Raw genomic sequence first — 13,218 nt, 5'->3', positions numbered from 1 at the left:
CCAGTTTGTTATTATTATTATTATTATTATTATTATTGTTATTATTAAGGCTCATTAAGCAAAACAAAATAGTCAGACTTTATTCAACTCATTAACAATAACTCTCAACATTGTTCAGGTTTAACACAAAATATAGAACATTACACTCACTTTTTCAGTTCAGTATGTTGAAGCACAGTACTGGTACATATCCCTCCATGGGGCGCCGGACTACAGTAGCCCCGAAGCGCCAAAAATCCATGAAGCGGTGCAGCTTCATAGTTTACCAAAGTTGTACTCAAACATTTAGACATATTAATTTCATACATAAGGCACACCTGAATATAAGGCGCACTGTCGATTTTTGAGAAAATTAAAGAATTTTAAGTGCGCCTTATAGTCCGAAAAATACGGTATTTTTGTCAATAAGTGTTTGTTTGTTAAAGGGACAGTATTATGAAAAAAAAATAATTTTATAATGGTTTTGCTACAGTGATATACATTCCTTTGGCCTCATTTAGAGGGACAAAGTTGAAAAACTTCTGTTTCCTCCCTCCCTTGTAATTTCACGTTCTATAAAAAGTCAGCTCCAAACAGGCGAGTTGGATTTTTCTCGCCAGGTGACATCCTCCTCCTGACAATCCTGGCTCCTCCTACCCTATAAGAATGTGAGCTCCTCCTTCTCAAACCACCTCACAGATAAAACAAACACTGAAATTTAATTTAGAATATATATTATATTTTATTGTCATATAGCAAAATACAGCAAAGAAAATTGCTTTGGTGAAAACTGGTCTCCCTCTCAGAGCGAGGCATGAAGTCTGTGTCTACAGACACGCCCACTCATGCATATGCATGAAGGCCCCAAAGCAGCCTGTTTTTGGAAGCGTCATGAAAGTGACTTTTCAGAGGCTAAAACTCTGGAAAACAGGTGAGTTTGGGAAAATAAACCTCAAATACTATGTTGTTGGGGACGAGTGAAAAAATAGCATAATACTGGACCTTTAAGTGTCGTTAAGCGTTCACTAAATTATGACACCTTTGGAGCTATGTTGACATTTGTTGGGTTAGGTGGAGGGATTTAGTGGGGTTAGGGTAACAAAGGGTTCAGGGTTAGGGCAGATATATAGCACCCAACATAATACACAAAATGACCCAAAAAATGCACAACATAAGTGCAATAAAATACAAAAAATACCAGTCATTATTCTAAATGCAGACACGAATGTTAATAATGTGGCCCTCGGATCAGATACAATCACATTTTTGTGGGCCCCGCTGTAATAGAGCTGCCCATCCCTGGGTTAGGGTAACCAACGACACTTAATGACAGCCTATATGACACCTTATTAATGCTAATGACAGGTGTCATGTCATACATCAGCCTTATGTACCCCTTCATACCATAGTAGATGACTAGAGCACATGAACTAGTATTTTTTTACCCCTGCGGTCCAAGGTGGGTTTGGACGTGCTGAGAACTCGTGGAAGACACGCCCCCATGTCCAGATCAGTCAGAGTCAGCTCATTCATGAAGTATGGCAACTGTAAAAAATCAAAGCAGATCAGTCGACCCACTGCATTTATTTTCATCATTTATAGACCTCTACATTAGCTCAGTGTCCACTACAGCCTAAATTCCCAAAGTGGGGTACGCAAATGGTTATAGGGGGTACTAGTAATAATGCTAGGCTAATGCTAAACTAATGCTAGCTAATGATAATATTAGGCTAATACCAATGTTAGGCTAATACTATATTGATGCTAATGCTAGGCTAATGCTATGTTAATGTTAACGCTAGCTAATGCTAATATTAATGCTAGGCTAAAATGAATGCTAGCTAATGCTAATGTTATGTTGATGCTAATGCTAGGTTAATGTTAATTAATGCTAGCTAATGCTAATATTAGGCTAATGCTATGTTGATGCAAATGCTATATGATTGCTAATGCTAGCTGATGGTAATGTTAATGCTAGGCTAAAATTGATGCTAGCAAATGTTAATGTTAATGATAATGCTAGGCTAAGGTTAATGTTTATTAATGCTAACTAATGTTAATATTAAGCCAATGCTAGGCTATTGCCATATTGATGCTACTGCTAGGCTAATGCCATGTTAATTCTAATGCTAGCTAATGCATATGCTAGTGAATGCTAAAGCTAGAAAATGACAATGTTAATGCTAGGCTAATGCTAATGTTAACTAATGCTAGCTAATGATAGGCTAATGCCATGTTAATTTTAATGCTAGCTCATGCGTATGCTAGTTAATGCTAAAGCTAGAAAATGACAATGTTAATGCTAAGCTAATGCTAATGTTAACTAATGCTAGCTAATGATAGGCTAATGCTAATGCAGTGTTCAATGACACGGGCCAGCACCTGCATCCTCACTTGTATTTTCCTAAGGAAATATAATTATTCAAGTTATATATTATTCGTCAACAGGGTAAATAAAATTCAGAGACACTTTTCACTGTAGGGCTACGTTGTATCAGACATTAAATTATTTTGTATTTTAAGTGTGCAGGAGAAGGGGGTACATGGCTTCAGGTTAAATGTCTGAAGGAGTACTGGACTGTGAAACGTTTGGGAACCACTGCACGACAGTAATGTGTGTGTATGTGAGAGTGTGCATGTGTGCGATGTAGAGTAAAGAAGAGCTTGTGCGTATCAACAACTACTCATGTGATGCAGTGGAAACAAAACCTCTGTCCAACCTGGGAAACAGTGGGAGCAAAACAGCACAATCAGCAAAGAGGGACTCAGCACATGCACACGCGCACACACAGAATCCAAGAACCCCTTTATCCAGCTACGTTTTACTCAGAAAACAATGAATAAACAGCTATAGAACATACAGTAATGATGTAATGAATGAAGAATCTCATTTTGCAAGGGGAATGCAACAGTATTTAGTGTTTTCTGAATATATTTATTTCTATAGTTTTTATCATTTATGGTCATGGTTGGGGTCAATTACATTTTTCAGTTACAATTACATCTTCAATTACCCGTGTTCAATTACTATTAATTTAAAAATTCAGTGACCAGCCTTTTTTCCAATTACAATTAAATTACAACTATCTTTATATCCTCAGAATGTCAATTACAATTACTGAGCCTGACACAAATAACCTAATAAAAGTTAACCTTCCTCTTGTGTTAGCTTTCTGTTAGCATCTCTTATGCTAACAGGTCCTAAATCAGCTGTAAAATACACTATAAACAAATGTCTATCATCTATTTTAATTCCTATCTATTGGTTACCTTGTTAGGCTTCCTAATCAATGAAAATATTGGTATTAATATTCTTGTTGTGGGAGTCTGAGCTAGATTTAGAAAAAAAAAAAATTAAATGGTAAAATGTGGAAAAGCTTATAATGACACATTATTAATTACATAGGTGTAGTACATAGAACTGTAACATAGTTCCCCAGTTTTGCATTAAATTATAATTAACATTTATTATCGAATGTTCATGGCAATTACAATTACAGAGTCAATTATCTAAACTCTATTACAATTTCACTACAATTGCGACAGCAAAAGATATTTAAAATTAAAATTACCGGTACTCACCATCATATTGATTACAACATTTTTAACTAAATATGAAACCACATATTTTTAATGCTTTCATGTGTTGGCTTTCCACTCTCTCCCTTTCTTAAGTACCCCCTGTAGTGCCATTGCGTACCCCTAGGGGTACACATACCCCCATTTGAGAAACACTGTCTTCCCGTTCACCTCGTCCTCCAGCAGTGCCTGATAAGCTACTGTGCGCGTTCCTTTTTACAACAGCTACAGGTGTTGTAACCATTGATAAGCAGTTTTGCGCAATTTTCATGCGATTTTTTTTTTTTTTTTTTCACCTTGTTTGCACATGCTGTTGAAGGTTAACACTACAAGAAGTGCAATCTTTTAACAGCAATGCATATTTTATTATTGCAATTAAATAAATGAATTTATTTCATTGCATAATTGTGACCATCACCAGCCCTCCCTAGGGAAGGGTAAATACTTTATTAAAGGAAGGATGTAAAAGAGAGAGGGCAGTGTCACACCAGGGTGAGGGGGGTGGGGGGGGGGAGTTAACAGGGAGGAGGGATACAAGATAGGAAAACGAATGGGTGGGGAATAATCAATAAGTTTCAAGTGATGTGATGTGAAATTGTGGTTGTGTATATTGTGCTTATTGTTGTGTTATCAAGCCAGTCTGGTGACCAGTGTGCGGCTTAGGAATAATGGTGGTGGCTGTGAGCAGAGGAGGAAGTGAGTGGAAGTTACATAAAACAGGTATTTGGGAACAACGTGTCTATGGTTGAGCCCAGTATGAGTGTTATCCCACAGCCCGAGGCCAGTGCGTCCATGACAAATGTGATTCCAAGAGCCGCTACTGCAAAACCCATAAGCCGCCCCCGGGCCCGAAGAAGCAGTCGGGCCAGCAGAAAGAGCGAGAGATCTAGGGGCCCCCGGCGACCACCCCACGGCCAAGCAGCCCCCCGAACGCCCCCAAGGTCCCAAGCCGAGAGGCTGCCATTGCCCCCCCATACACACCCGAAAAGCCCCCAAGGAGCCAAGGACCCAGCGCACCACGCCACCGACTCCAACCCCCAAACCCCAGGCCCCCCAGCCCCCCACCCCCCCACCACCACCCACACCCCCGCGCCCAGCCCCCCGAGGGGAGGGCCCAGAGAGCCCCCCGCCCGAGACCCCAGCGGAGGAGCCAAAGCCCACGCCCAGCAGACGACCAGAGCCACGCCGAACGGGCAGCCGGCGGGCCCCCGCCGGTGAGCCCAGAGCCAGCAAGGACCCGACCCCAGGCCAGGAGGACCCGGAATGGATGCAGCACCAGGAGCAGCCCGCCCAGGGCGAACGACCACACCCCAAGCCGCATAAGGCACCAGGGGGCCGCTGGGAGTCCCCCCGCCGGTCCCCAGGCACCCCAACCTAGCCCCCCCGGGCGCCCCAGATGCTGATGCCGCCCGCGCCACGAGCTTCAGTTCTTTAAAGCCAGGGCCCCCTCCAGAGGCCAAGCCAGACCACCCCGCCGGGATGTGGCCCCCTAATCTAACCCCGACATTCTGCCTCACGGGGGACTGCCCAAGCAGGGACCGCACCAGAAGGTATGCAAGGGCGCGGCACGCGCCACCCGCCACAGAAGACCCCCGCCAGGACCGGCCCGGCCAGCCGGCCAAGCACCCCGGGCCCCAGGAGCACCCCCAGGGACCAGGACCCCCCAAGGGCAAGCCCCCGGGCCAAGCCCCCCGGGACGCGCCCCCCACCCCAGCCCAGGTCCCGGCCACAGCCCAGCAGGACCGCACAGCCCCAGACGGCACAAGGCCAGCAGCCCAGGGCCCGCCGCCCCCCGGACAGCGCAAGCCACGGGGCAGCGCCCCCCGCCGGCCCGCGAGCAACCGGCGACCCCCACCGCGGGGACGGAGGCACCCCAACGGCACACATCCAGCGCGGGACAGCAGCCCCCAGCCAAAGATGCCCCGGACCCACCCACCAGTCCGCAGATGGCAGGACATACCCACCAGGCGGCCGAAAGCAACCTCAACCATCGGAACAGCTAACGCCGCCCCCCCAGTAAACAGCATCATCCCGAGGCGCCAAACAACCCTGCCCCAACCCCGGTGAGGACACCAGCACCCCCCCAGCACACCCACCCCCCAAACCGGCGAGGCAGGCCGCCCCGGGCCCGCACACCGCGGGGCCCGCCCCCAAGGCCACCAGGAGACAAAGCAAGCACCAAGCCACACCCAAGGGGCAGAGGCACCCCCGCGCCCCACCCGGCCGACACAGCCCGGAAAGACCCCGCAAGGAGAGACCCCGGCAAAGCCCCCCCGAGACCCACCGCCACGCCCGACCGCACCATCTTGATGTGCTTTTACTCTATGCAGTGGCCCAGCCACCAACAGAGGGGCCAGGCCCCCACCGGAGAGGCCCAAATATGTGTACCAACCCACCACCCTGTTATGGTGCCTCTCCATTCCCCAATGGAGAGGCACTTCCCGATCCCCTGTGTGAATGTGTGTGTTTGGTGAATGTATGGGGTGTAATTAAAAGAAGGGGGATGGAGGGGAGCGGTGCTCCCCCTCCAGCCTCTGTGGATTTATGTGTATGTGGTGTAATAGGCCGGAGGGTGTAAATGATGATACACCCTCCGGGGGGTGACATGTTGAGATGCGATTAAAATTGGAGGGATTAGTAGGGCAACTAGAGGTGGGAGGGCCGCCCCCACGCCACTACATAGTAACACAGGTGGCGGCCCCCTCCACCCCCAGCCCCACCATCCAGCCCCCCAAGGGTTGGGTATTGGTGTGTGGTGCATTTTGTGAGTGAGCCAGACCAGCTGGGAGTGGGGTGAAGTGAACATGTAGGAGGCCTGTCCAGTGTGAGCCGGGCCCGTCCGCGTGGCGGGCCACGCGAGAGGGTAGATGGCGCAGATGGGCAAGTGGCACTGCGGGCCCCGGAACAGCACAGCCGGAGACCCTCCCCCACGGCACCCCCCAGACCGCGCCGGCCCCGCGGAGCACGGCGACACCCCCCACCCCCGGGCACAGCCAGGCACCAACAACATCCCCCGGCGCCCCAGGGGGCGACCCCCGCCGCCCGCCGGCCCGGAGCAACGCCACCCCGCCACCAAGGGGAGCGGCCGAGCAGGGGGGAGGCCCATGCCCACACCAGGGCCAGCACAGGCCCACCCGGCGCCACGATACAACACTCTCCACCGGGAGGCGGCCCCGGCCCCCCCGACGAGAGAGGACGCCATCCACCGCCAAGCAGGGCCATCCCGCCAGCCACGGACCGGCAAGCCAGAGTACCGAAGCACCCCCAGCCCGGAACCGCCCCCCCACACCAACGGCGCCAATAGAGCCCCCCCCCCCCCCCCCCCCCCCCCACGGAGGCAATCCCCGACGACCCACGCACCGGCACGAGACACCCCCCCGACGCCAGCACACCCCGAACAACAGCGAGCCCAAGGCCACCAGCCCCGCCCCGCCCAAGGCTGCGCAGCGCCGCCACGAGCCGCGGCCGGTCCCCGGGCAGATTTTCATGCGATTTTAATTACAATTATTATTATTAATATAAAACTGTATTTGTAGGTGCGCGCACGTCACCCTAGGGCATCAGTATCATTTTTTCCTCCTTCGGCTCATTCCACCTAGAATGTTTTATAGACTTTATATAACATACTGTACACATTTCTTGCTTTCAGAGGTTTTTTATTGGATGCTCTGACACATTGGATGTATTGACACAAGCACTTACTTCATCGAATTGACATTTATTTTATTTTATTTATCCAATTTAGCCACACCATGTCTTGTTCTCTAACACGTTATTTTGAAATGGTGTTCTTTAAATTTCTTTTAATTTTTTATTTCATGGGAAAGATGCATGCTGTTTTGTTTTTGTGCTGCTTTTCAACACTGAGTTTTTCCAGGTGGTAGACTGGACTAAGAGTAGTTAGGACTGACTTTGAATAGATGTAAATTCCTTTCTGCCCAAGTTTGAACCTGCTGAGGGCTCACCATTGCTAGTCCATTGAAGGGTGCGCGCACACGCACAGGACCCGGAGGAGGAGTAAATGTGTCCCTGTATTGCATTCACAGGCTGTAATATCACCAGTTTATAATTTTTCCAGTTGTTAGAGCTACTATCTTTACCAGTGAGCAACTATTTATTCATGGTGATTGTTTTCTGGATTTTTACCAGTGATTAGTTCATATCTCTCTTCTGCTCCACGGTCCAAACTGAAACCACACACACACGCCTCAAATGAACATGGAATCACAAGGACTCAAATATGAGATGTAAAAATACAAACACATCTTACAGTAATCACACCTCAACGGCCTATTGTCTGATCTTTTCTCACCTTGATTTTGCCGAGCTTCTTCTGAATCTTGTGAGCCACTAAATCCGTCCAGTATTTCTCCCTCAGAAAGTCCCAGAAGATTCTTCCCACCAGAGAGTTTAACCAGTTGCAATCCTCTGGTCCATTTCCTCCACCAGAGTCAGGTCCCGCTTCAGAGCCATGCTCTTCACTGTGATTCTGCATATGGATAAGATATGATATTGATGTTAGCTTCAGCAATGGTGGTGACTTAAAGCTGCAGTATGTACGAAGATCTTCTTCTTCTCCTGGCCCTGTAAATGAGCTTTACAAATCCAGGAGCATAACGCTGGATTTCAGCCAATCAGAGATCTTTCTACAAACAGGGCGATCCCATGAGCTGTTTTGGGTGTTACTATTGGTTGCTCCAGCTGCTCATCAATTTGCATTCATGATCTGAGAGTAGGGAAAGTCCCATGGCAGATGTTCCAGCCGAAGTTTCCATTGCGGATTTTGGCACAGCGGCAACATGGCAAAACAAGAAGAAAAAGGAAGAGTGAGGTGGAGAAGCAACAGAATAAATGCACAAACGTGTTCAGGAGGAACAGACTCCATGGTGGTCCCTTTGACTCGGTATGTGCGGCGGACCCCATTCAGTCCGAGTGCAGTTTGCCTCACATACCGAGTCAGAGACGGGATAAATAACTTGTAAACCTAAGAGAAATATTATCTAAGGTGGAGAGAACAGAAGCAAAAAAATTGCAGTGTGGATGAGGAGTGTGTTTGCTCTGATCAGCTGAGCGGCTCTGACTGTGAGCTGTCCTCACAGCAGTGAGTGATACGTGCTTTCCTGTCTCTAAATCATCAGAAAACTCTCCAATAACACAAGATAAAGTCTATACACTTGTTACTAGTCTCTATTCAGAAAAAAGTCCCTAAGTGCTCCACAGTTGTGTGCGTTTGCGAAAGCGTTCACAAGATGACCAGTAAGTTTTGTTCAGGAGGGGAGGGGGGAGTGTGGAATGTTTCACAATTCTACATACTGCAGCTTTAAAAACAACAACAAAGATATGCTGTAAATACATATAATTCACTCACAGCCAGGCAGGTTTTAATATTTTTTTAGCAAAGTAAAGCTTACAGTAAAGGAAGATTAAATCATAGTAAAAAAAGTGAGGTTACTGGACCTTCTTTGAAGTTGCAGGGCTTCCTTCAACACTTTTGCATGGACTGGGAAGGGGACTGTAGTTTGAGTCTGAGCCAATCAGCTGATTCATGTAGATACTGTAGTCCAATAGCGTTGTTTTCATTCCTCCTGGTAAATCAGGAAGGTCATCCAGGTTCCGAAAAATCTCTCCCTCACCTGAAGTTTCTGAGCAATCAAAAAAACAAATGAACCACAAAAAACAGTAAGAACAGCAGTTGTACACTTCTAAAAATCCTAAGCAAACCCAACCAGATTCTCACCAACGTTATCCTCCTCCTTTCTGTGGGTTTCAGTTCGGGAAGCAGACAGGAAATGTTGGTACCACTCCTCCTTCTCTCTTCCTGTGCGTCCAAACAGGTAGAGGATGACCGGACTCTGGTCACAGACTGAATGCTTCACTTCCTTATATTCCTCCTCCAGCCTCCCGACCTCCTCCCCAACCTCTCCTTCTGCTAGAGCGATGCATATGGGGTACTTCTTGTTCCAAACCCTCTTACGAGCCAAACCAGAAGGAACTAAAGACACCTTGGAAAAAGCAGTGGAGTGAATGTGAAATGGGTAGAAATAATGTCATATTTGTTTCCATTGTTGGTAGTACTTTGATTCAATTAATAGCAAAAATAAAAATGTGCTTGCGTAAACATGCAAACACATATTGCATTTGATCTACTAATCTCAAACAGTATTTTGTTTATATAACGTGCAAGATAGCATAAGAGCTATTTGAATATGCAATCAGGGAAAATCAGCGATAACGCACAAAATATTGGGAGGAGGAGATGCAAATACATCAATTTAGCACAAGCAATGTTATTTTAGATCTTTTGTGCTCTATCAACTTTTTTGAATGTTAATTCCAGCAATATCATTCTGTCTTCTTTTTGAAATTAATATGGTTAGGTTATATTTATTCAGACAACTTTTTTCCAGGAAATGTACTTAAAGTTCGTGTAAAGCAGAAATAAATTTGTGTTATGAGTCACACCACAGAAACATGTGTCATCGACCACTGAGCCAAATTTGAAAGATAAAAAAAATAGTTAAGTATATAAAATTAGGTCTCAAAATCATGGCAAAACAAGCACTTCTCTCTGCTCTGAAATGCTGGGGGGCGTGTCAGTTAGAGGCTGGAAACACACTAGAGGCAAAAACACAACTGCGGTACAAAAAAGTGCTTTATTTCCCCTGAGTCTGAATATGTGGTTTGTTTTTTTTGGTAGAGGTCGAATTTTCCCCCGCTGGAGGCCGCGGAAGTTTGGGTCGGGTTTATGCTAATGATGGCTCCGTTACGTAACGTGGCTATGATTTCTGGCCCGCCCATTTAATCCTGAACACTAAGTCTGTAAAGCCTAGCTCTACAACAAAATTATAAATGGTTGAATGGCTTTTTACATGTTTTAATGAATACATTTATGACCTACAGTATTTAATGTGTTGAGATTGTGTTTAAATGGCTGAATTTGCTTTACACGGTCATTAAATCTCCTGACATGTTTCGATTGTCAGCTGTCTTCCTCAGAGGCGTCTGCCAGTGTTGTGTTCAAGACCACACTATCCAAGACCAAGACTTGCCCGAGACCAAGACAAGACCAAGACTTCCGGGAGCCAAGACCAAGACCATAAACAATTTTTTCAAATTTAAAAAAATATATAAATAAATAAAATTATGACAAGGTTTGACAGTTAAAAAAGGTTTCAGCAAAAAATTAACTAAAATAATAAAACTAATACTGCTACTGATAAATTCACAATTATTCTACACATTTGAAAACAAGATTTTTATGTTAGCTGAATGTACAGCAAGTGTTTAAAAGTATTTCTGCCAAGAAATAACATGGCTTGTCACCTACACAAAGCAGAGTGTTTCCTCTTTGCTAGTGTTGGGCATTGTTTGGATTTTAACGATTCTCAATTTCGATTCCTGTTCTAAACAATTCTCGATTCCGATTCTTTGAGTTGTGCAGGTCAACAGGTCACAGATTTCACAAGATAATTTTTTTAATTTGAAAAAGCCTTTACACAGGCCATTTTTATTAATTTACTTAGTTGATATAGTTTAATTTGGTTACTGTACTGTAACTCGGATATTCAATTACAAAGGTCCCAACTGTAACTGTAAAAGTGAAACTTGCTGAAATAAAACTACAAACCAGTTGTCAGAAGTTAAAAAACAAAGAGCTACAGGTAGATGTGAAACTAAATAAAACAAACTCAAACCCTGGAACAGTCATGTGACAAATCAATCAATAGTTCTTGTTGAGAAAGATTATTATTATTCTGGATACAGTGGAAACAGAAACTATAAAAATAATTATATTGTGAACCTGTTTATATTGTAGGGAACATATTATATACATAAATGTAATTGGAGTCTAAAGCCACAAAAAACACCACTTTAAAAGGATAATAGACTAATATAAGACCTCTTTACAGTTATTTGAGTCATTCTGCGCTTGTGCAACTCTGCGGCGATGACGCACTGGTGACGACATAAACCAAGATGGCAGCGGCCCGGGCTACAGCCGACACTATGTAATAAAAGCCTTAAAAGAGATGGATATAATGAAAAGAGTGGATGGACAGAGGCATAAACATGCAGACTTTCACACTGACACACATGGACTTATTAAACACACACGGACCTCGGTAAACGGAACACGCTTCACCAGACGGCAGGCACTAGGACCCAGAGGCAGAGTAAATGCGTCCCCTGTACTGCATTCACAAGCTGTAATATCATCAATTTATAATTTTACCAGTTGTTAGAGCTACTGTCTTTACCAGGGAGTTAATATTTATTCCTGGTGATTGTTTTCTGGAGTTTTACTGGGATTTTTACCAGTGATTAGTTCATATCTCCTTTCTGCTCCGCGGTCCAAACTGACACCGTAGTTTCTCACTCACACACACACACACACACTTTAAGGAAGGTTGTGGTCATTATACGGGGTGGATTAAAGAATGAATTAAGGATTGTTTTATCCCGTTCTTCTCCTTATTATCACATTATAAAAAAGTTTAAAAATAGCAGGAATTAGTGCTGGTCTCGAACGGTCTTGAGGGAAAATCCCGAGTCCGGGCAGCCCAAATCAAAATGTTTCCGAGTCCGAGACCTTTAAAATTTGGTCTCGAGACCAAGACCGGTCTCACCTACTACAACACTAGCGTCTGCTGCAGAGACAATGCAACAATAATTGTGACAGAAGGAAACTAACACAATTGCTGGATCAAAGATGCCATTGAGATCAGGAAGTGGAGCTTCAACATCAACAGGGATGAGGGAACATTATAACCTTCCAAAACCTGGGACTCTTTTTTCTAAAGACCATCGGGCGACAGGGGGCATGGCCAGCCTGACAAAACTGTCAAGTTGGCCACGCCCAGAAAAAACTCTTAAGGATACATCAAAGCGATTAGTAGATGCCTCTAAAAAGACAGTCAAATTATGTCAGATCTAAGTACATTTTTACTTTGTTCTTCTCTTTTTTCCTTATCTACTGTTCTTCTTGTTTTCCCTACAGCATTGACTTTCTCACAGATTGTATTACAGTTTTTTTAGATTGCTTACACAATTAGCACAACCACACACCCAATTAGCAAAACACTACAGATCCTTTGCATAATTAAACACTCTTGTAAAAACTATACACTTCTTTTTAAAAACCACACACATTTCACATTACTGTACTCTGTTTGCACGAGTTACACTCTGCTGTGATACACCTAAAACACTTTTAGCACTTCTACTTCACAATGATTAGAGTAGGCTACTATCACCAAAGTTGAAATATAATGTAAATTCAAACACTACACAAGACCAATGTTGCAGACTGAAGAAACTCATTTATTTCTCAACACGCCCAAAATGTTCACATGGAGATTGATAATACTGAAACAAAATGTGACAAAAAAAAAAAAAAACAGAAAACAAAAACTTTCATCTACATAACAGGCAATGTCGTCATTAGCAAGACACCTTGGAAAGAAACATCTTGAATGACGAATCCACCCTTGCATTGCTGCTACCTCCAGCTGGTCACAGGCCTCCTCCATGGATTGGATGAGGCGAACCTCAGCCTGGAAACAGAGGTCATATACCTTCCACCACCATGCCAAGAAAAACTCTTCTATAGGGTTGAGGAATGGAGAGTATGGTGGAAGATATAAGACGGTGAAATGTCTT

General features: G+C 44.8%; 1 protein-coding gene across 1 annotated transcript in view; it reads right to left on the bottom strand.

Moving 5' to 3' along the window:
• LOC114467837 (testis-expressed protein 2-like) overlaps positions 1-13,218 on the bottom strand; it is a 34,890-nt gene that overhangs the window by 8,005 nt on the left and 13,667 nt on the right. Inside the window, exons 4-7 of the mRNA XM_028454305.1 lie at positions 9,296-9,560; positions 9,016-9,200; positions 7,871-8,047; positions 1,425-1,524 (exon numbers count right to left, since the gene is read on the bottom strand). Of these exons, the coding sequence (XP_028310106.1) occupies positions 1,425-1,524; positions 7,871-8,047; positions 9,016-9,200; positions 9,296-9,560 (727 nt within the window). The remainder of the gene's footprint in view (positions 1-1,424; positions 1,525-7,870; positions 8,048-9,015; positions 9,201-9,295; positions 9,561-13,218) is intronic.

This window comes from Gouania willdenowi, chromosome 8, assembly GCF_900634775.1.
Source record: "Gouania willdenowi chromosome 8, fGouWil2.1, whole genome shotgun sequence".
Classification (NCBI taxonomy): Eukaryota; Metazoa; Chordata; class Actinopteri; order Blenniiformes; family Gobiesocidae; genus Gouania; species Gouania willdenowi.
The sequence above is the reverse complement of the archived record's forward strand: the minus strand, read 5'-3'. Positions and strand labels throughout refer to the sequence as shown.